The following is a 24,132-nucleotide window of genomic DNA, read 5'->3' as shown; positions in this document are numbered from 1 at the left end:
TGTGTGTGTGTATGTGTGTTATGTATGTACATATTTTGTATGTATGTATGTGTTATGTATGTATGTATTATGTATGTGTGTGTATATGTGTTATGTATGTATCTACCCAAAAAATAGCAGAGGAGCTTTTAAGTAAAGTGCATTTCTCCAAGTCCAAGATCTTGTTATTTGTAGTTTCTAGACTGGCAGGTAATCTCATGAATAATAAGGGACCTATATCTGATTTATTTACACTGAGATCCAAAATAGTATGTCAGGAATATAGAATCTAGCTTTATCCTGTTCAGCATACTAACTGCACCTTTGACAAATCCTAGAAAAAATATATTTGTGTCTCTGTAGGTACTGTTCTCTTGGACCTACAACTTTTTCACATCTTTTCCATATGTCTATCCAATTTTTACAATTTTTCTGTAGGAATCTATTGATTTTGCTTCAGGTTTCCTCTTTTTAACTGATTCCTTTGATTAGTTAGCTGTCAGTTCCTGACATTTTCCGGGCATCATTTTCATTGCCATAGCTGATAAATGCTGTTTTTCATTCCCTTTTTATTTTGTAATTTAGATATTTAGAAGTAATGAACCAATCCACATGCTAGAAACAAACATGTTAATCATATAATTTTTTTCTTTCTGTAATGAATAATTGCTCCTGCATTGATTGTACAATCCCAGTATACTTACTGAATTAAATCTATTCTCCCTCTGAGTTTTTATGCTAACCCCAAAATAAATTAGTACCTCTGTGTGAATGTTCAGTAAATTATTTCCATGTTGATGAAAAAAATGTGAGTCACCATGAAATATGCCAAATCTACTGGTGTTATAGAGTTATTGACCATTTTCTGTATTTCTCCAACTGCTGATAGCTAACTTTAGGAAGAAAATGAAGCCTCTTTAGGGAAGCAGGTTTAGAACTGGAATAAATGTTTCATCTGTGGTCATAATATCATAGATGAATTTGGAACAGTACATGTCACACAATATGATCAAGTTATTAAGCTCATTTTGTTCTTGCTGTATTTGTCCAGATCTTGAGCTCTTTATTTAGAGCTTACTTTACTGCCTAGCACAGTAAAGTAGCTTTCAGAAAGCTCATTAAATTCTATTACAAAGGGGAACAAATACATGATCTTTTTTTCTAATTCATAACAGAATTGTTTCGATTAGTTCAGTTTCTTCTGTTTCATTGCTTGCTTGTATTTGAGGATAAATATAGTTTTATGATGAATGTATCTTTTCTTTTATGTACACTGAGAGCATATGCACCAAGACAAATTCCTTGTGTGCTCAATCACCCTTGGCCAATAAAAAATTCTATTCTATTCTATTCTATTCTATTCTATTCTATTCTATTCTATTCTATTCTATTCTATTCTATTCTGACTAGGGGAGAAGAAGAGTACCTAATAATAGTTAATAAAGATATTTTCACAGATGGGTGCAACCTCTGTTCTGAAAGGGCTGTAATAGGGAGCAGTGGGGAAAGCAAAAAACACACCTGCCCCAAAAGGATGACAGCAAAACACCTTTCTGATTGTTTTCAAAAAAAAAAGCATGGACATGTCATTCTAACAAAGGGGCTATCACTGGGTGGACATCATGAAGCCCTCAGGGCAATTCTTAATTGTGAAATATTCATACCACGATAGATTGTAGGTAGTGGTGGAATTCAAGTAATTTAACAACTGGTTCTGATGATTTCTTCCAACAACCACTTCACCAAACTGCTCAGAAAGTTAACAAACGGTTCTCCCAAAGTGGTGCGAACTGACTGAATCACACCACTGATTGTAGGTAGATAAACAAACCTGAGCAGCAGAAAAGCCAACAAGATAGGACTAGCCAAGCCTTCTAAGATAATAAGTCTACAGTCTGTTGGCCTTGTATCATTTCCGAGTCACCTTATAGCAAGAACATGACTCCAGATGAATACATGAGTAGACAGATCATGCCTTACCATTATAATTATTTAAATAACCAGAGACCTAGCAATCATTACCCAATATTTCTTTATGAAGAACACTAGAATAACTTAATATATTCTTCCCCCATTACTCACAGTAGGCTTGGACCACTTTGAACACCCAAAAATGCATCTTCATCAATAACTCTTAGATATTTGTTCTTATGCAGGTATCTGCAGCAAAACAGTAACACAAATTTTTAGTGCTTAAATCAAAAATTTTAGTCAAAGTGAAGTCTTAAATGCAACAATCAAAAGGATTTCTAAAAATTAGTAACAGTTAAATATTAAGAACAACTATCATCTTAAAGACAAGTAAAGATAAATTAGGTTACAATTTCAAAGGCTAGGAAGTTAATAAGACAGCTGGAGTGCCCTCAGGCCACCAGCCATCAACAAGGGTGCATCATACTTTTAGACCCCATGCAAATTGGCATAGCCAGGTCTTAACATTCCTCCAGAAAACCAGAAGATAGGAAAAAGCTTATCTACCCTAACCTCCATTTCTACCTCGTTGACAACGTTCAGTCGTGTTGTCGTGGACTGAACAGAAAGTCAGAAAGTAGGGCTACTAAATTTGCGCTGCAAAAATCTGGACGAAATGACTTAATAGTATGTAAAACATTTCTTTTCCAAGCAGGTATCATTCACAACATCACAGTTATTAAACATGAGTTCTTTATAAGATAAAAGAGGCATTGTGTTACTTATTGAAAGGCTCTTTATAATTCTGGAATTCATACTTAGTCAATATATAACCATACATAATCAAAGGGGTGGATATATTCTAATTAGGTATATTTGGTTATAGCCCAGTATTTGCTAATTAAATACTTAAACAGCATATGGATATAATGCTCCGGTATGAGCTATTAAAACCAAACTCCATTCTCACACTAAAAACATCATTGTATCTGAGCTTCAGCATAAACTAGAAAAAAATAATTAATGGAATGGATTTGTTAATCATTTAGAGTATCTAAGGTCAAAAACATTTACCATAAACCTAATTAAATGTGCTAGGTCAGTGATGGCTAACCTTTTTGCCAGGAGTGGGGAAGGGTCACATGTGTGCCCATACCATAATTCTATGTGCCCTGCACCCGTGCAGGCGCGCACAACTCCCCCACATTCACCAAGCTCCTGGCACGGTAGGCCCCTTTTTTGCTCTCCCCAGCCTCCAGAGCCTTTCTAAGAGTCTGGGGAGCACGAAAATAGCCTTCCCCACCCAACTGGAAGTTGGCAAATGGGCTGTTTTCGGCCTCCGGAGGGTCTCTGGGGGGATGAGGAAGGCTGTTTTTGCCCTCCCCTAGAAAGGCTCTGGAGGCTGGGGACAGCAAAAAAAGGGCCTTCCCCACTACCCATAGAGGTCCCCCGGAAGCAGGAAACAGCCTGTTTTCCTACTTCTGGTGGGCCAGAAGGCCCGAAAATCAACAAGGCCTATGCGCACCGGAGCTGAGCTCACGTGCCCACCGATATGGCTACGTGTGCCTATGGCACGTATGCCATAGGTTCACTATCATGGTGCTAGGTTGTTGGTTAAGGTGCATGTACAGCTTTCTGAAAAATAACTCTTCTATAAATAACAGACTTTGATCCTGCTCTGGAAAAGATGCTCATTTACATGAAGTGGACATCCCTTTGATGACTAGGGATATACCTCAACTTAAAACTGAAATTGAGCCAAGAATTATGATCATAAAACATCCCGATTGCTAGTGAGTCATCACATGGCTGATCTGATTTTATAAAAAAAAATTACAGCAGTTATTAAGCAAATACCATGGGTTGTAAAGCAACTGATTTTTCAAAATGTAAATACTGGTTTTCAACCAAAAAAATGTTGAAAATCACAGTCACTTGACTGCCATAAATGCAAGGCAGTTGCAAAGTGTCCAAAATGCAACCTTGTGACCATTTGGGGCAGCCGTTGGGACTTTTGGTGTCCATTGTAACTTCAGATAGTTGCTATATACTACAGGCATATTTGATCCCATGTCAGTGAATGAAGATGCAGAGATGAACAGCACCATATAATGGACCAGAATGTTTGAAGCTTTCCCTCTTTTTTTTTGTATGAAAAGGTTTTCATGGCATGAGTGAATTTAAACCACATTTTCAAATTTCCTGGCTCAAAATGGTGGCAAAATATGCTAGACTGTAAGTGTTAACACTTTCTGGTTGGATGAGGTCCTGAAGGACAAAAAAAAATTAAAATAATTTCTCCAACTGCCCATCCATGATTTATATTCTGTGTCTCGATCTAAGAACTGAATTATTATTTATTTATTTATTTATTATTTATTTATTTATCATATTTATATACCGCCCTATCTCCCTACGGACTCAGGGCGGTTTACAGGCAGTTAAAACACATATAAATACAGATTAAAACGACAATTAAAAAAACTTATTCTAGAGCCCAAATCATTAAAACAGTATAAATAATAAAAAACCCCTTAAAACCAATTACTTTAAAAACCTAATCCAGTCCCGCGCAGATGAATAAGTATGTTTTAAGCTCGCGACGAAAGGTTCGGAGATCCGGAAGTTGACGTAGTCCTGGAGGGAGTTCGTTCCAGAGGGTGGGAGCCCCCACAGAGAAGGCCCTTCCCCTGGGTGTCGCCAGACGGCACTGCCTAGCTGACGGCACCCTGAGGAGTCCCTCTCTGTGAGAGCGCACGGGTCGGTGAGAGGTATTTGGTAGCAGTAGGCGGTCCCGTAAATAACCCGGCCCTATGCCATGGAGCGCTTTAAAGATTGTCACCATTTTATTAACATTTTAGGGTAAGGATTTTCTTCTTAATTTTGTAGAAAGTAAATGGCATCAAAGATCCATTTATATAAAGAAGAAATGTGGCCTTATAGCACATCATGATTTCTTGTTTATTTATCTGGCATCGTTTTCTAAAAGCTAAGGCCAATCTGTCTGAGTGTTTTCGTTAGAAACTTACATAATACTATGTATTATGCTGCTGGCAATATTTTAAGATTTTAAGTCATAAGAGTGACCAAGCCCTAAATGTTCTGTTGACAGAGATTATATTTTGTTTCTACAGGTGCCAAAAGAGAACAACCTTGGGAAAAATATTACCTCTTTTTGGGAAATACAAGTAACACAATGTTAGAACTAACAGGGTTTTTTTTCCAGTCAGAGATTGGAAATATCTCTGGGGTTCTAAATTAGTTACTTTACAGATAGCATAGTCAGTTTTTCAAACCGAATACAGTATGAAAATTTTGTTTTAAAAAATATAGAATACAGTTCCAAAATGCTTAATTCTGAGAACACATAAAAATACCTGAATAAGAATTAATTAAGTAGAAAATGACCACAGTATTGAGTATAATTATGCTTTTATGCTTCTATCATCAAACAACTAATGTAATTGTGAAATTATTAAAATGGCAATTGTTGTAGATTATTATTATTTTAATAATAGTCAATAAACTGCATGTTCCTTTTTCAGAACAATTAAGGGTTATGTTGTTGTGATTGTTGTTGTTTGAAAACCAGAAGTAAAAAGTTTTTAAAAAGTTGAAAAGCAGCACAATGGATACATGCAGTGGTGGGATTCAGCCAGTTCGCACCACTTCGGGAGAACTGGTTGTTAACTTTCTGAGCAGTTTGGCAAACTGGTTGTTGGAAGAAATCATTAGGGCAGAGAACCGGTTGTTAAATGACTTGAATCCCACCACTGGATACATGACACTGATTAGCTTTCCACCAGAATAGTTTTGAAACATAGCACTGTTTGTCATCATTTGTACTCATGTTTTATGAACTGTGTTATGGTTTCTATTTTTATGCTACATAGACTGCACAGTGATTACACAACAAATATCATCATTGCTAATTTATAATAAAGTATTTGAATTAAATAAAGATGTTAAATGTTCAAAATGATTGTTTAAATGCTCATGAAGTTTAATGGAACAATCAGAGTACCCATAGAAAAAATAGGGAAAGTAGCACAAATTTCAGCATCTCACGATATCTTCAAAGGTAACACAGATATCACTGTAAATACTTTTGTGGATCATAACCCACTTCATTAAATCCATGTAATATAGTTTGGTGAAGATTTGGGACAGCAGATATGTTTCCAGTTGATGCAGAAAATTTACACAGCTTGCAATTTTGTAAATTGTTATTGAGTTTATTCTCTTTCATTGAAAATGAGCAAAGGGTTAACACCACTTCGGTCATTCAGAAGGTCAGGCTAAGGTTTGGATCCAATAGGGAGACCCCCTCCATCCTCAGTCTTAGGTCTGCCTTCTAGTGAAGAAGGTCTTTTTCCTCTCAGCTCCATCTGGGCCAAGAAATACATTGATTGCCTTTGAACTAACTGAATAAAATAAACTTAATGGGACTGAAAAAGAGATTGGAGTGAATAGCAGATTGTGAGAACATGCAGCAAGGAGAGACCTGTCTTTCCCAGAAATTTCTCCCTACCCATTTATTTCAGTGAACGATCAGAGATCTGTAAGTTCCTTTGTACAGAATCACAGAGGTCCCTAGAAGGTCACTTTGGCCAAATCAGACTGCATGGTGGACAGGAAGCAATGAAAAACGTGTTGCACAAATGGGCTTCTTTGTGGAACTGCCTATATATTCCTTTTGGGGAATATTCTAATACTTGTTCTGGGAGGACATAGTAAAACAGATATATAATCCAACCTTGGACAATCATCAGTTTGCAGCCTGGTCTTTGGCAACCAGAATGGTAGCATGTTATGGTCTATGCTTAGACACGGGAAAGCTGATTGTTAATCAAGAAATAATCTAGCATCCAAGCTTTGGGGGAGGCAGAACTTGTTTTGGAAATCTTCTGGCACAATGCTAGTGGACAGTAAAGATAAAATTAAGTGCTTACCATCAACAATAGAGAGCACCTAGTATCACATCATATAATTGGCTTTCTTTTGGGTTAAAAAACAACCTTCATGCATCAAGGCAGTCAGGGAAGTCAAGGAAGTCGAAGCTGGGAGTTTCTGGAAAGGGGAGAAGCAAGTCCAAATCCTAGGATAAAACAACCCCTTACTGATATCACAATTTCCCAGGTTGCCAGGTTATGTCAAAGATTTTGGAATACATAGGAATGGACTTGCAAGAACAGGTGGGTGCTGGAAATAAATATGGTCTGAAATATTCTTTGTGGCCATTTAGTGTGTATTAGTACAATAAATGGTTGATTTTTTAAAAAAAATATTAATTTATTTAATTTATTCAAAATAAAAACTAACCAATTTTTAAACTTTTCTAACAAGAGCTACTATGTTAACAATTTGTGCCTGATAAAAATGCAGAAGGTGATTATGTACAACATTCTCTTTCTGAGAATGTTATTTTTATCTTCTGCAAAGAATAATAGAAGAATATATCTTTTTCATAGATCTGAAAGACATTATTAATTTTACATTATATAAGGGAACATTATATGGTATTCCTGTTACTAGGATAAATTAAATGAATCATCTGCTTCTAAAAGGAGTGAAGTTGCCGTACTGATTGGACAGACGTAACTCTTTCAATTGGAGAATTTACATGGAGAATTTGATAGGTAGCAGAGACTGAAATGTTTTAGCAAAGATTTACAGGAACAGTATATGAAATATCTTCTTGCCTTGAAAGCAGTGCTAGGAACAAGCATTGGCGGTCACAAAATTTACATCAGCAACTTCTTGAAAATGGAATTCACATGCTTTTTAAACATCTGTTTCTTTGATTACTTTCAAGTAAAGTGAAGAAGTTATATTTCACTCACTTAAATTCACCCCTCAAAAATTCAACAGTTTGCTGCCATGAAGTTCTCGCTTAACAGTCACAACTGGGACCAGCAACTCTGTAGCTAAGAGATGAGGTTGTTAAAAAAACCCCATCACATGATTGTGATTGTGATTTTACTGCCAGCTTCTTTATTGCCACTGCTTATAGAAAGCTGGCTGTGAAGTGCGCAAATGGTGGCGGTCATAGGTCTGAAGGATGCTGCAATGGTTGTAAATGCCTTCTAGTTGTGAAATGCCTAAGTTTTCATCATTTGACTGTGGAGATGCTGTAACAGTTGTAAGTGTGAGGACCAGTCATAAAGTTACTTTTTCAGTTTCATTATAACTTTGAATGATCACTAAACAGGGCATTATTAAGTTAGTACAACCTGTATTTTGGTTCAGAGAATGAGAATTCAGCAACTTCCCAGTTATGAAACTTTAATGATATCCTTGTCACACTTAATATACAGAATTAACACAGACTTCTCTTTCAGAACTTTTAAAGTTTATGGTTAGAAACTATTTGTGAGTATTTATTTTTGAGTTGTTAAAATACAATACAAAGGCTATGATATATTAAATTATTTACTTACACAGAATCTAACTCAGTTCCATTAAATGCATGGGCTTCTACCACCGTGAAACCATTATTGTAGAGTTTTCTGTTAATAAAAAAATGCATTATTAGTGGGTTTTGTGGGTTTTTATACATATTTTGTCCAAAATTATTTTAAATTCAAAATGATAAAATCTGATCGATACTCAGCACTATCTTCTATGATTTTATGCACATGAATGTCTGATGTATCCCTCTGTTCTGTAATCCAAAATAAAATAAAATATCAAGTAAAATAACTATGTTGTAAGAACTACCATGAGATGGTCAAGATCACATCCACTGCTATTCAATGTATCACCTTAAGTTTTCAGAATGACCAGGATGCCGTCACAGCAATGGTATCTTTTGCTATTAACAACCGTACCTTGTTATTGTTTGCTGCTGCTACTGCTATTACAAAGGATCTCTATATAATTTCAAAAATGTACAATAAATATTTGATTTAGCAGAGGGTGGGGATGGCAGCTCAATTTACCCAAAAGTCTATCAAAATACGAATAGAAATTTTTAAGGTTAAAACTATACTGGGACATGACAGAATTTACTTTCCTGGTAATAATATTAATTACAGTAAATTAGAATGATGTATTGATTGATGTGTTCGATTAAAGTGGACAGACCCAAGTTCTAATGTATCCTAAGCCACAGAAAATCATTGAGCAATTTGGAGTTGTTCTTAGTCTAATATCTCTCACAGGATTGCTGTTGTTGGGGCAGCTAGGAAGATGGAAGGAACACTGTACTGCAAATGGAAATGATTAATACAGTAAAAGTACTTAAGGATTGTATATAATCATCAAGTTCTATTTCTATGAAATGATACTGTGATAGTATAAATATACATACACTACCCATCAAACACACACACACACACATACCACCAGGGAGCAGCAAAAGCATTTTTTTTAATAAAACATCCCACAGAAGCATTATGGGAAATTAAATAGTACTCACTAACATGGCAATCTAGGTAAATAGGAAAGCACACTGCTTAAAAAGTTTAAAATCATAGGCATATGGAAACCTGAATGCTTATATTAGCTTATCTTTTTTATTTTTAACTTGATATGTAATTCTACAGTATCCCTGTTTAAATGTTTTAAAAGCCATTACATTAGCAGTTAATTATCTTCTTAATAAGGGACGTGGTGGCTCAGTGGCTAAGATGCTGAGCTTGTATATTGAAAGGTTGGCAGTTCAGCGGTTCAAATCCCTAGTGCCATGTAACGGGGTGAGCTCATTACTTGTCCGAGTTTCTGCCAACCTAGCAGTTCGAAAGCACATAAAAAATGCAACTAGAAAAATAAGGACCACCTTTAGTGGGAAGGTAACAGCGTTCCATGTACCTTTGCCGGCCACATGACCATGAAGATGTCTTCAGATAGCGCTGGCTCTTTGGCTTTGAAATGGAGATGAGCATTGCCCCCTAGAGTCGGGAACGAGGGGGACATTTACTTTTACCATATCTTCTTAATAGTAAGGTAGATAATTGAGAAACAGAGCTTAATCAAGTAGTCTAGCTCTGCCCCCATAATGGTAAGTATCTCTCTTAGTCCAGGAGAAATTGACACAGGAAATCTCCAAATATTGCTGAATTAGCTTTTCTATATCTCTATAACCAAGAAAGATGCTTATAAGTGCTTATTATAAATAAGCATCTTTCTTTCTTATTTCAGATGGGAATATTGAGAGTTGTGGTTCCAGAATGCTTGAAATAATAAGCACATTGTACAATGCAGATAGTATCTAAGGTTCATCCTTTATTTAGCTGATGTCAGAGCTTTATCCAGGTGCACACCAATAAATCTAGAAAATGATCCAGCATTGAGGAGTGAGCAGTGGAAAAGTCAAAACACAAGACCCAGACCGACAAATTCCTTTCATGCTAGACACAAGAAGCTGTTATAATGAAGAAAATGGTCAATCAATTGGCAACTCCAAATCTCAACCAACAAATGCTCTGTCTTACACAAAAAAATCAGAACACAAAATACAAGCTGGGCAGATACGACCTCATAGACGACCCTCACTCCGTCAAGGACCTTGGAATACTCTTCTCTAATGCTCTAAGTGTAGTAGATCTACTGCGGTAATATTCTACTGCAAACTAGGGCATACAAAACCTTTGCTAGACCAATTCTGTCTGGACCCCACACTGCATATCGGACATTAATATAATTGAGCGAGTCCAGAGATATTTCACGAGAACAGTCCTCCACTCCTCTGCTCACAACAGAATACCTTATGCCGCTAGACTTGAAATTTTGGGCTTAGACAACATAGAACTATGCCGCTTTCGGTCTGACCTAAACATAGTACACAAAATTATCTGCTACAATGTCCTACCTGTCAATGACTACTTCAACTGCAATAATACATGAGCACACAATAGATACAAACTTAAGGTAAACCGCTCCAAACTCGATTGCAGAAAATACGACTTCAGCAACAGAATGGTCAATGCCTGGAATTTACTACCTGACTCTGTAGTTTCTTCCCCAAACCCTCAAAACTTTAACCTAAGGCTGTCTACTGTTGACCTCACCCCATTCCTTAGAGGTCTGTAAGCGGCAAGCATAAGCGCACCAACATGCCTACCGTCCCTGTCCTACTGTCCCCATTTATTCGTATCCATTTCCTGTATTCATAATCATGTTTATACTTATATCTGTTATCTTATACATGCTTGACAAATAAAATAAAAAAATAAACTATTATAGTATCTAGTAATCCAAGCCATTATCTATATTAGCAAAGTAAAATGCACTGTATATCCTGAAGCTATTTCTCCTCCCCCACAAATAGAACAGTCCATCTGGATTCCTTTTAAGAATATACAATAGATAAATCAAGGCAAATTTCTCTAGCTTAGAATAAATGTATTTCTGAAGTTGTAGAACCGCTGTTCAGTGGGGATAGAATCTGGATCAGCAAATCACTGAAATAAACCATTAAACGTTACCCAACAGCTAATAACATTATGATTAATAAATCTAGTCAAACTCTGAGGACTTCCTGACAATCCAAATTTCAATAATGGATAACAAAATCTGTTAAATATTCATGACCTTTGTCTCCTGTGAAATTCCACTTAGTTAAACCATGTGTTTCCTGCAATTGTTCTAAACATTTGGAAATGAGGAAGAAAATGCTTATAGCATTCAGGAGCTTGTAATCATGAGCCATTCTGTTTTTTGATAGATAAAACAGGAGTCTTGGCAGGGAAGGGTGAAGGATGAATGAAACCTTTTTTCCAAGTGATCAGTGATAAAAACTCTTGGCCTCTTTGTAACAGAGATTATATAAAGTTGCCCCGGCGACAGAATACACTATAATCTACAGATGTATTCCAGGGCCAGGCTGGCTTGCATGACTTAATGCCAATGCGTAGTATTACATCGCTGGGCTCCACTTCATTTCTGGTTCCGATCTTACCATTTCAGAATAGATGAAATAAAATGATGCAAAACAAAACAAAACAAACGATCTAAAAAAAATCTTAAAATATCTTAAAAAAAAAAAGAAATCTAAGTGCCAGAGCCCACTGTAACAACAATGCCAAAAAGGCATTAGTAGTTGTGAACCTAATCTTGCGTAGCTTCTTCTCTAGTAATATTGTACTACTAACTAGAGCATACAAAACATTTGCTAGACCAATTCTTGAATACAGCTCATCTGTCTGGAACCCGCACTGCATATCGGACATAAATACAATCGAGAGAGTCCAGAGATATCTTACAAGAAGAGTGGTCAATGCCTGGAATGTACTACCTGACTCTGTAGTTTCTTCCCCAAACCCTCAAAACTTTAACCTTAAACTGTCTACTGTTGACCTCACCCCATTCCTAAGAGGTTTGTAAGGGGTGTGCATAAATGCACCACCGTGCCTACCGTCCCTGTCCTAATATTCCTTATAATAATAATATCTGAGTTGGAAGGGACCTTGGAGGTCTTCCAGTCCAACCCCCTGCCCAGGCAGGAAACCCTACACCATTTCAGACAAATGGCTATCCAACATTTTCTTAAAAATTTCCAGTGTTGGAGCATTTACAACTTCTGCAGGCAAGTTGTTCCACTGATTAATTGTTCTAACTGTCAGGAAATTTCTCCTTAGTTCTAGGTTGCTTCTCTCCTTGATTAGTTTCCACCCATTGCTTCTTGTTCTACCCTCAGGTGCTTTGGAGAATAGTTTGACTCCCTCTTCTTTGTGGCACCCCTGAGATATTGGAACACTGCTATCATGTCTCCCCTAGTCCTTCTTTTCATTAAACTAGGCATACCGAGTTCCTGCAACCGTTCTTCATATGTTTTAGCCTCCAGTCCCCTAATCATTTTCGTTGCTCTTCTCTGCACTCTTTCTAGAGTCTCAGCATCTTTTTTACATCATGGCGACCAAGACTGAATGCAATATTCCAAGTGTGGCCTTGGAATAATCCTTTTTACTTATTCTTTTCATGTATTCAAATTATGTTTATACTTTTACCAGTTATCTTATATATGCTTGACAAATAAATAAATAAAATAAATAATATAAACAAAATGGTTTTAGGGCAGAATAACATACAGTGTAAGGGAGTCATTACATAATCCCTGGAATGCATTTGAAGGCAATGAATTCAGGTATGGATTATCAGCAATTTCACTGTGAAAAAAAGACAAAAACATTTAGGATTGTAATAAAATTGTAAAAATGTATTACTGTAACTCATGTGTATTTATTTTCTTATAGTTCTATCATTTGCCATCATACAATCGCTTTTGTTGTTGTCTTTGGGATTCAGAAATTTTACTTTGGATGAACAAAATCTGTGTATTATTTTATGTTTCCATCCCCTTCATGGATTACTGCCTTGTGGTGAAGGGGCTTGCATAGCTCAATGAAGCTATGAGCTATGCCGTGCAGGGCCACCGAAGACGGACAGGTCATAGCAAAGAGTTCTGACAAAACATGATCCACTGAAGAAGGAAATGGCAACCCACTCCAGTATCTTTGCCATGAAAACCCCATGGACAGTACCAAAAGGAAAAAAGATATGATGCCAGAAGATGAGCCCCTCAGGTCGGAAGATATCCAATATGCTACTGGGGAAGAGCAGAGGGCTAGTACTAGTAGCGCCAGAAAGAGTGAAGCGACTGGAACAAAGCCGAAAGGGTGCTCATCTGTGGACTGCAGCCAAGAAATTAAAAGACGCTTGCTCCTGGGGAGGAAAGCTATGGCAAATCTAGATAGCATACTAAAAAGCAGAGACATAACCCTGCCAACAAAAGTGCGCATAGTCAAGGCTATGGTTTTCCCAGTCGCAATGTATGGCTGTGAAAGTTGGACCATAAGAAAGGCTGAGCGCCAAAGAATTGAGGCCTTTGAACTCTGGTGCTGGAGAAGACTCCTGCGAGTCCCTTGGACTCCAAGGCGATCAAACCAGTCATTCCTAGAGGAGATCAACCCTGACTGTTCTTTAGAAGGCCAGATCCTGAAGATGAAACTCAAATACTTTGGCCACCTAATGAGAAGGAAGAACTCACTGGAGAAGAGCCTAATGCTGAGAAAGATTGAGGGCAAAAGAAGAATGGGACGACAGAATGAGGTGGCTGGATGGAGTCAGTGAAGCAGTAGGCATGAGCTTAAATGGACTCCAGAGGATGGTAGAGAACAGGAAAGTCTGGAGGAACATTGTCCATGAGGTCCCAATGGGTTGGACATGACTTTGCAACTAACAACAAGAAATGTTTCCATAGAGAAGATTAAAATAGGCAAAAGGGCTTTGTTTTCAATAGCAGAGTCACATTTCACAGTGTATAATACAGTTACACCTGTATTGTTACTTTATGAGAGATTTTAATAGATTAAGGCATTATATCTGTTTCTGATACTTTTTATATTATTAAAATATAATTTGTCTATCTTGAGGACTTGTGATGAAATATTTTTTATAACTGTTTGTTTTTATTAATTAATAGAATTACTATTTCATGAGACAAAGAAACCAATATCCATTCCCCTATTTCATACTCAGTCTCCACCTTTAAATGGACTAATAACATTGACTTCTCTGTGGTTCTATTACATTCATTTGGGAGATATATACTTACAGCAAAAAGTTCATATTTACTGAATTAATTTTGGTGAGATCAGGAAAAACGCTAAGTCCAGTATTCAAGATCACACTAAAAATAAATAAATAAATAAATAAATAAATAAATAAATAACAACAGGCAGCAGGTGACTCAGTAATGTGCTTAATACAGAAAACAATTCCTTTATTGCACTATAGCCTCAGCACTCTCTGTATTACCATAATAGCTCCCACAAAAACTCTGGGCATTTATACGTGTACATCTTTGTAAATAATCTGTTAGACTGATAATTAGATAGACAAGAGCATCTAGAATATTTTAGAATTAATAATTAAATTTGGAAAAATAAATCTGCTTAAGTTCCATTCCCAGGCAAGGTCAGGCAGATGCTTCTAGATCTACTTATATTTGCAGATGGATATAGTCTAATTTCCTTGTTTATTGATGCACAATGCAATGTAAAACTGTAGTTTCATCTTTACAATCATAATTTGTTCTGATTAGGCTTATAAACAGATGATATAAAAAAATAAAGCTAAAGATGTAAAGCTAAAATTATCTGGGTTTCAGCAGGTTCTGACCAGTTCTGGAGAACCAGCAGTGGAAATTTTGAGTAGTTTGGAGAACCGGTAGTAAAAATTCTGACTGGCCTCACCCCCATCTATTCTCTGCCTCCCAAGTCCCAGCTGATTGGGAGGAAATGGGGAGTTTACAGTCTTGTTCCCCTGGAGTGGTGTGAGAATGGAGATTTTACAGTATTCTTCCCGTGCCACACCCAGTGGTGGGATTCAGCCAGTTCGCACCACTTCGGGAGAACCGGTTGTTAACTTTCTGAGCAGTTTGGCAAACTGGTTGTTGGAAGAAATCATTAGGGCAGAGAACTGGTTGTTAAATTACTTGAATCCCACTACTGGCCACGCCCACCAAGCCACGCCCACCAAGCCATGCCACGCCCACCAAGCCACACCCACATAACCGGTAGTAAAAAAAATTGAAACCCACCACTGCTTTAGAAGAACCTAAATGTGTATTTCATAAAATAGGAAAGTGATCTTGGATCAAAATTACATTACATGGATTTTATGCAATAGAATTTAATTCTCCAGTACATTGATGATACACAGTCACACTGAATTAGACATTTTGTAGAGAACATGAACCTCTGCTTAATTTAGAATTCAAGATTGAATTTGTCTTTTCGGAAGGAGGATTCCCAGCTCTAAACAAAGGGAAATCCCGGAATGCCAGCGAAAGGCGGTGCTCGTTCCTCCTCCCTTGCTCAAAAGCCCCAACATGATATTGGAATTGGATGCCATTATATACCTGCTGAGGGATAATTTGAATAACTTGAAAGATATAAAAGCTCTAAACATATTTGTTTAAAAATCTAAAATCTATACTTAAAATAAATGAATATAAAGTAATAAAGTTCTTTAAAGTTGTAATTCACTTTGCTGCTGAAAAGAAAGGAAGCTTAACACCTTAAATGGTATTTATTAACTGAAATATCATCAAATCAAATATATAATGAGGTATATTATAATGACCTTTGTTTTCAGAAAGAAGCATGATGGAAGTTTTTCAATAAAGGGGAAATATAGAAAAACTTAGTGTCATGCTCATATATCATCTTTACAGATGTTGTTAACACTATACTATGGCAGCATATGATGGTACAATGTTTCAATCAATTTCAGGATGAAAACTCATCAATGAGGAGGAGGAGTATAATTTATTAACCTTGTATGATATCAGTTTCTCAAGGACTCTAGAAGGACCCGAGGAAGAAATCTCTGCCCCTCCCACTTTCCCTTTCCAACCCAGCCTTCCAAGGGGACCCGAGAGGAAGAAATCTCTGCCCCTCCCACTTTCCCTTTCCAACCCAGCCTTCCAAGGGGACCTTTGAGGAGAAATCTCTGCCCCTCCCACTTTCCCTTTCCAAGGCAGCCTTCCAAGAGGACCTCTCGAAAAGAGCGAAAGCTTTCTCCTGGTCGCTTTACCACCACCATACCCTCCACGCCGCCATCCTAGGCTGGGTTAGAAACAAGGAGGGGGAAGTTCAAGGTCCACATCGATGGCACGAGCTCAGATTGCCGGCTGGGGATGATGGGCGCTGCAGTGCGATCTCGGGAGAGACTAGGGGGGAAGAAAGAATGACTGTTTCCCCACACCCTAGGATTGGGGAAAAAATTGACCCCCCCCCTTAGTTGCGGGAGAAGGGTTGCGCTCAAAGCGGTCGCCCATCCATCAATCCATCCTTCCTTCCTTCCTTCCATCCATCCATCCATCCTTTTTTTTTTTCCCAGCGAGCGGTGCGTGTGTGTGACATGCAAGCAAGACGTCTCACGGGGCATGTGAACTGGGTATGTCTAGTTTAGGGGTGACATGATAGGAACATTCCAATATCTCAGGGCTGCCACAAAGAAGGGGGAATCAAACTATTCTCCAAAGCACCTGAGGGCAGGACAAGAAGCATGGGTGGAAACTAATCAAGGAGAGAAGCAACCTAGAACTAAGGAGAAATTTCCTGACAGTTAGAACAATTAACCAGTGGAACAACTTGCCTCCAGAAGTTGTGAATGCTCTAACACTGGAAGTTTTAAGAAGATATTGGATAAGCATTTGAAGTGGTATAAGGTTTCATGTAAGCAGGGTTAGACTAGAAGACCTCCAAGGTCCCTTCCAACTCTATTATTCTGTTTTTTTGTTCTGTTTTCTTTCTAATCTATCTATCTATCTATCTATCTATCTATCTATCTATCTATCTATCTATCTATCTATCTATCTATCTATCTATCTATCTATCTAATTAGCTAGCTAGCTAGCTATCATTATCTCGCTTCAAAAGACAAAACTTAAACACGAAGTTGTAGCTGAATAGCCCTACATAATTTAGCTTTTTCCAAGCTGGTGATTTCCAAAGGCTTTGAAATGCGACTTTCCTCATCCTCTGCCAGGATAAGCTGATGTGCTCAGAAGGCTGGGAATGGTGGCATTTCACATTTCTTGTGGGCAGAAGGTGGACCCTATGTTTCCTTGAAAACACCTCCCAATATTTATTAGAGTGACTTCTCTCCCAGAAGAAAGGTGCGAGCGCTGTTTAACAATCCCGTCAGCTAAATCCTATCGAGTCAAAGGCCAGTCAATGGGGCTAGGATGAAATCTGGGTCACCAGGGACCCTTTTTGTGCCCGTTCCCTCAACCAGGGCGGGCCAAGCAGCCGCTTTTTAGCGGCTCTGGAATGGATGTTGAGGTAACCCAAGAGGCAGCCTCTTTTCAACTCCCCGCCTTTTTAAACGCGTCCTGCCGGGCGGCGACAGGGACGCGGACACCAAAAGCGGCGCCTGCTCTTCTCCGCTTTTATTTTATTTTAGTATTCAATCGGCAGCAGAGGCTCGAGCCTTCTGGGGCGCCGGAAAAGGAGCCGAGGAGCTGCAGCAACGCAAGAGAGCAGAAAAGAGGGGTGGGGGAGAGAAGCAAAAAGAAGAAGCAGCAAGCTTTCCAGCCGACTTCGTGTGGCGCGAGAATCCGATCCACCGCCTCCTTCCCCGGCCGACAGGGCTGAACTGCCGCTGCACCACCACTTCCCAAAACAGATTTCCAGACTTGGAAGCAGCCCGCCACGAAAGGAGGAGGAGGAGGAGGAGGAAGCGGCGAGCGCCGGCTGCTCCTGCTGCTGTTTCGCTCTCCGCCCCTTCCAGCGCCTTGACGAGAGCGAGAGAGAGAGAGAAGGAACCGCGCCGTCCGACCGGCTGTGTGTGTGTTTGTGGTGGGGTCTCGTCCCAGCCACCCACCCAACTCACTCCCTTTCCTCTTCGGAGCGTGGGCTGGTCTTAGAAGCCGCGCTGTCTCAGCGGGCCGCCGCCTCCTCCTCTTCCTCCACGCCGCCTCCTCTTGCACGCCTCAACCCCCATCCCCACCCTCTCCGCGTGAAGGTCACCTCCTCCTCTTCCAGGCGGCGGCGGCGGCTCCGAGCGGAGCGCCACAGCCGGCAGCTCCGCTTCCTCCCACCTTCCTCCTTGCTAAAGGGCCAAAGTCGGCTCCCCGCCCGCGGGACCGAGCAAGCGGTCCCAGTCCAGCCGAACGGTGAAAGCGACATGCCAGCGCCGCTCCGCTTTCACCGCTCGCTGGACTGGGACCGCTTGGCTCGGGTCCGCAGTAACTCCGCCAGGCTGTGCCGCCAAGAAACCATTTAAAAGCCCCGCCTGAAGCTTTCTTCCTCCGTGCTTCAGAAGTTGGGCTTTTAAATGGTTTCTTCGCGGCACAGCCTGGCGGGATTGAGACCCGAGCAAGCGGTCCCAGTCCAGCCGAACGGTGAAAGCGACATGCCAGCGCCGCTCCGCTTTCACCGCTCGCTGGACTGGGACCGCTTGGCTCGGGTCCGCAGTAACTCCGCCAGGCTGTGCCGCCAAGAAACCATTTAAAAGCCCAACTTGAAGCACGGAGGGAGAAGAAAGCCCTGGTGGGGCTTTTAAATGGTTTCTTCGCGGCACAGCCTGGCGGAGTTACTGCGGACGAGCAAGCGGTCCCAGTCCAGCCGAACGGTGAAAGCGAGCGCGCCGGCATGTCGCTTTCACCGCTCGCTGGACTGGGACCGCTTGGCTCAGGTCCGCGGCGAACTGCTCAGCCTTGGACAAATCCCGCCGGACGATCTCGCCGCCTCTGGCGTCTCCTGTGCGGGGTTCCCGAAGTACATCGAGACGTAGACTCGAGTATAAGCCGAGGGGGCGCCTTTCAGCACAAAAAACGTGCTGAAAAACTCGGCTTATACTCGAGTATATACGGTATTTAAAATCACAACTGCCAAAACATCTCAGGGAGACATCTACCCAAGCAAGATTCAAACAGCTTATTATTTATTTATTATTTATTTATTATTTAGATTTTTATACCGTCCTTCTCCCGAAGGACTCAGGGCGGTGTACAGCCAGATTTAAAACAATACAATATACAGATTAAAACAAAACAACAATTAAAATAACATATTATATTAGTGGCCGAAAAATTTAAAACCGTCAAATTTGACCCATAATTAAAATACCCCAATTAAAATTATTAAAATTCAAAAAATTTAAAAAATTAAGCTTGATACAATGGTTAGATTTGGGAAATTCCATTCTATCCCATACAATGAACGTAAGGGGCGTGCATAAGTGCACAAAAGTGCCTACCGTTCCTGTCCTATTGTTTCCTTTCATTATATGTGCTTGTATATAATGTTGTGACAAAATAAAATAAAAAAATGAGCATACATGTATCTTGGAGCTGAAATGGTAAAAGATCTGACCTAAATATTATTCGAATGCTGTTTCTATAAGGGGCAAGAGATAAGCACCTTGATCCACATATTAAACGTATGGCCCAGTGGGGCCCATATTAAAACAACATACCTCATGTGTGGCCAAAATCTGAAAACGACATTTAATACAGCACAATTTCTGACTAAAATGGTCTGACTGAGATTGGCATATGTGGGCCTGATTGGGGTAGATTGCAGGGATGATACAGTAATATAATTTTACGTCATTTTATTCTATTTTTGTAAATTAAACATATACACAAAAATATAACAATTGATTCTAGAAAACATAATTTTACAGAATTTATGGCTTCTTAGTGAATGTTTTGTGCAAAATATGTAAAACGTATTGGCTTCAGTCTTTCAGTATTATTCAAGTAAGACTAATTCTAGTTCTCTAGGTTAATTATATTGCAGACAATTAAGAAGACTTTGATTTGCTTATTGAAGTAGATATTGGCTCTGGTAAAAAAAAAATTAAACTGTAGTTACTGAAATTAATTAACTTCACACCACAAAAGCTTTCGGCCAACATAAAGAATCCTCATGAGTCTGAAAAATAAATGATTCTTGGGGTTTTGTAAATATTATGTTCATTAATAGTTTAAAAATTAAGCAATTTATTATTATCATATAGTTGGATACTCTTCAATTTGCTTGTAATGGTACAGGTAGTTCTCGACTTACAACAGTTCATTTAGTGAACATTCAAACATTCAAAGTTACAAGAGCACAGGAAAGAAAGCTTTTTACACTTACGACTTTTGTGGCCTCCTCATAGTCACATGATCACATAAGTCACATGATCAAAATTTGGATGCTTGGCAAATGGCTCATATTTATGATGGTTGCAGCATCCTGGGATCATATGATCACCTTTTACAACCTTCTAATAAGCAAAAGTCAGTGGCAAAGCCAGACTCACTTAACAATCGTGTTACTAGCTGCAACAACTGCAGAAATTCATGCAGTTAACAACTGTGGCCAGAAAGATCGTGAAATGGGGCAAAATTTACTTAACAACTGTTTCACTTAGCAACAGAAATTTTGGGTACAATTGTGGTCATAAGTTGAGAACTATGTGTATGCAGAAACAGTCAAAGCTACGTAATGAAAAGAAATAATTATATTTGACTACTAGAGAGCCAAGAATTAAAAATGGGAGTTGGCTCTTCTTCTTTTAGTCGGCTTGATTAATTTGATTGCCTATAATTTTGAGTACTACTGTATGTTGTATTTAATAATTCCTGCATTGTTTCTTAAAGCCCAAGCACTTCAATCTAACTTTCTATGAAAATAAAGTTCTCAGACTTTTATACCTTGATTTATTTGATAAAAAAAGTGTTAAACCTAAACTCTAAATAAAAGTTATGAACATCCTAAATTGTTAGTAAAATCAAACTTTAAGTAAACTGGGATTATGACTGTAAATATTATTTTTAATAATAAGACTTCTAAAAAGTGCAACATAAAGGGTGCATTTCTACAAAGTAGTGGAAGCATATTGTGATTCTAAAGAATCTTTCATCATAGAAGCATATCAAGCTATGTACTATCCTAATCAAACCTTTTAACTTTTTACCAGTTAAATTTATTGGTTTTTATTTAAATTATTCATTACTCCCAATGACTAAAACTATGGTTGGCTGACGAGCATGTTCTTAAGAGTTCTGGAGGTTTTTAAGAAGAGACTAGACAGACACTTATCTGAAATAGTATACTGTAGGTTCTCCTGCTTGAGCAAATGAACCGTAGCACTTTTAAAGTTCATCTTCAGAACTAATTTAGAGTAGCCAATTCACACAACCAATCTGATCTATGATATATACATATATTTATATGTGTTATACTTTAGATTAGGTTCCAGCAGCAGCCGTCCATATCCATGAAATGGTCTAATGGCCAGAGACAGCTATAGAGTGAAGCAGAAGGGCTTGAGAAAATTTCAGAACACTAGAGAGAGGAGAGGAGAGGAGACATTACAGCTCATGATTTGGAAGGATTTATTTTAATCTACTTACATGTGAGTGACTTTGTTTAAATTGTTGAAAGAATAAGCCTCCAACACCTGCAGCATTATATCTATGCTGATATAGCTACACAGAAGGAAGAGAGAGAAATAAAATTCAGACATCAAGACAGATGACAAGCCAAGAGAAGAATTCATTATATAAACAAAGTGACCAAGCCATCATTGGAAACACAAGCCAAACACCTCCCTTCCCCTCACAAAAAAAGAACATTCCCTTTAGATCTATGCCCTGGAACCTTAAGGGTAAAAGAGCTGACTTAGATCCCATATAAATATTGCTCTAAAAACAATGGGTTTTTTCTCCCTTTCAATGTGAAATACCTTTTTCATTCTTATTGGAAGAATAGAAGTGGGGTACAAGGCTGCGGAGGCAAAATCAATACACTAGGCCCGTGATGGCGAACCTATGGCACGCATGCCACAGGTGGCACGCGGAGCCATATCTGTGGGCACGCAAGAGTTGCCCTAGCTCAGATCCAGTGTGCATGTGCGCACTGGCCAGCTGATTTTCAGCCTTATGGGCCCTCCGGAAGTTGGGAAATGGGCTGTTTCTGGCTTCCGGGATGGGGGGTGGGAAAGGCTATTTTCACCCTCCCCAGGCTCCTAGAAAGACTTTGGCGCCTGGGAAGAGCAAAAAAAACAAGCCTTCTGGTCCCACCATACCATCACATGCCAAAAGTGGGAGGAGCGGGAGGGTTTCACACATGCATGCACGGGGCGTATTGAATTATGGGTGTGGGCACGCGCGCGTGCAACCCCCCCAAACACTCCCCCCACTTTTGGCACACGATGGCAAAAAGGTTCGCCATCACTGCACTAGGCACTAAAGAATCAGCCATATGTGGTAATTTAAGAAAAGGAACAGTGTCCCTCTTCCTCTTTTGAAGGACACCTCAAGGTTGTAGAGATAGGGGGAAAGGAGCTATAGGAAAGTTCAGAAAAATCAGATTTTCAGTCTAAATCTGAAAATGTAGAAATATGAGCCTGAATGAGCCTCAAGTCTTTCACAGAATGGACACCAATGACCATGAATGCCTTTGCCATTTGGTTACTGACAAATGGATTCAGTAGGGAAAATCAGAAGAGATGCAAACTCTGAATCTTTTCCTAAAGGCTGGGATATAAATACAGGAGGAATTAGGTTTTGGGGTATTTTTTTAGGATTTTAAAGCCAATAGACAGCATACTAAAATATATGCAGAAGTATATGCAGTTATAACAGGAGTGTCAAACTTGACCCCATCGTGGGCCGTATCAGGATTTTGTTTTCCCTTGGGGGGCTGGGGTGGGCGTGGCCTGGTCATCACAGATGACTGGGTGGGCATGGCCGAGGCAGCGGAGGCCAGTCCCTCCCCATCTCTGGGACAGCCCTGCAGGACAACTCTGGGCCTATCAATGGCCAGATCTGGCCCGCAGGCTGCGTCTTTCATGCATCTGCCTTATAACTTCTATTTTTAAAAGATGAAGGACAGCTCAGTGTAGAATGCATCACAACAATCTACAATTGCTGAAAATGTATTTCATTTTTAGCTGGTATTTTTCAAAACAAGATATTTGGGAAGGGAATATAAGGAGGGAAGCAACTCTACTTAAAGACTTGGAAGCAGCCTTGGCTAAAATAAATTCAATAAAAGTTGAAAGAGATTCCTTTATATTTCTCCTTTATATTCTTCCAGAGCTATAGCCCAACCTCATAAATATTTGAACAGGGACAGGGTCTGCCTGTGTTTGCATTGTGCTTATCTAGTTCTTTCAGCAAAGCTGCAAGGGTGCATGATGCTACAAGTGTTTGTTTATCAGCCAGCTTGTTGTAGAGCCTGACGCTGATTAGAGTTGCAAGGAAGTTATTGGTTCAAAATCACCCGCTGGTTTTGGTGCCTAAGGAAGGACTAGTACCTGGGTCTTTCTGCTGTTTATCCAGCACTTTAACTACTAGATCATACTATATGTCTGTTTCTATCTCTCTATTTATATATTTAAATGTTTCCACCCTACAAAAGTAATCCTCAAAGGAGAGGCAATCAGTATTACTAATAAACATGAAACTGTAACACGGCAAAACCTCATAATTATCACAGTAATTACCTATATAGATATGTATTCCTAAACCAAAAAAAACAACAACACTATAATCAATGCAACCTGGGCATTTGGATACATCCCTGAGCTCTTTCCTTCCCCAAACCTTTCCATTGAAAACAACTAACATGTTTGATTGAGACCTAACCTTCAGACTTGCAAGATTGTTGTCAGCACTCCCAAGTAAACCAGCACAGCTGAAATTGTTTGACCAAATATATGCTACAAATATATTGACATGGCTCAGACAATGGCTTAGGATATCTGAGACAAGATAATTCATTTTTCTAT

General features: G+C 39.1%; 2 protein-coding genes across 2 annotated transcripts in view; both read right to left on the bottom strand.

Annotated features, from left to right (window-relative positions):
- LOC131187816 (uncharacterized) overlaps window positions 1-24,132 on the bottom strand; it is a 227,972-nt gene that overhangs the window by 78,577 nt on the left and 125,263 nt on the right. The window lies entirely within an intron of this gene.
- The window catches only part of TSHR (thyroid stimulating hormone receptor), a 46,546-nt gene that overhangs the window by 6,607 nt on the left and 15,807 nt on the right, over window positions 1-24,132 (bottom strand). Inside the window, 5 exon segments of the mRNA XM_058162469.1 lie at window positions 2,062-2,139; window positions 8,331-8,399; window positions 12,921-12,998; window positions 14,447-14,521; window positions 21,683-21,826. Coding sequence (XP_058018452.1) covers window positions 2,062-2,139; window positions 8,331-8,399; window positions 12,921-12,998; window positions 14,447-14,521; window positions 21,683-21,826 — 444 coding nt within the window.

This window comes from Ahaetulla prasina, chromosome 1, assembly GCF_028640845.1.
Source record: "Ahaetulla prasina isolate Xishuangbanna chromosome 1, ASM2864084v1, whole genome shotgun sequence".
Taxonomy (NCBI): Eukaryota; Metazoa; Chordata; class Lepidosauria; order Squamata; family Colubridae; genus Ahaetulla; species Ahaetulla prasina.
The sequence above is the reverse complement of the archived record's forward strand: the minus strand, read 5'-3'. Positions and strand labels throughout refer to the sequence as shown.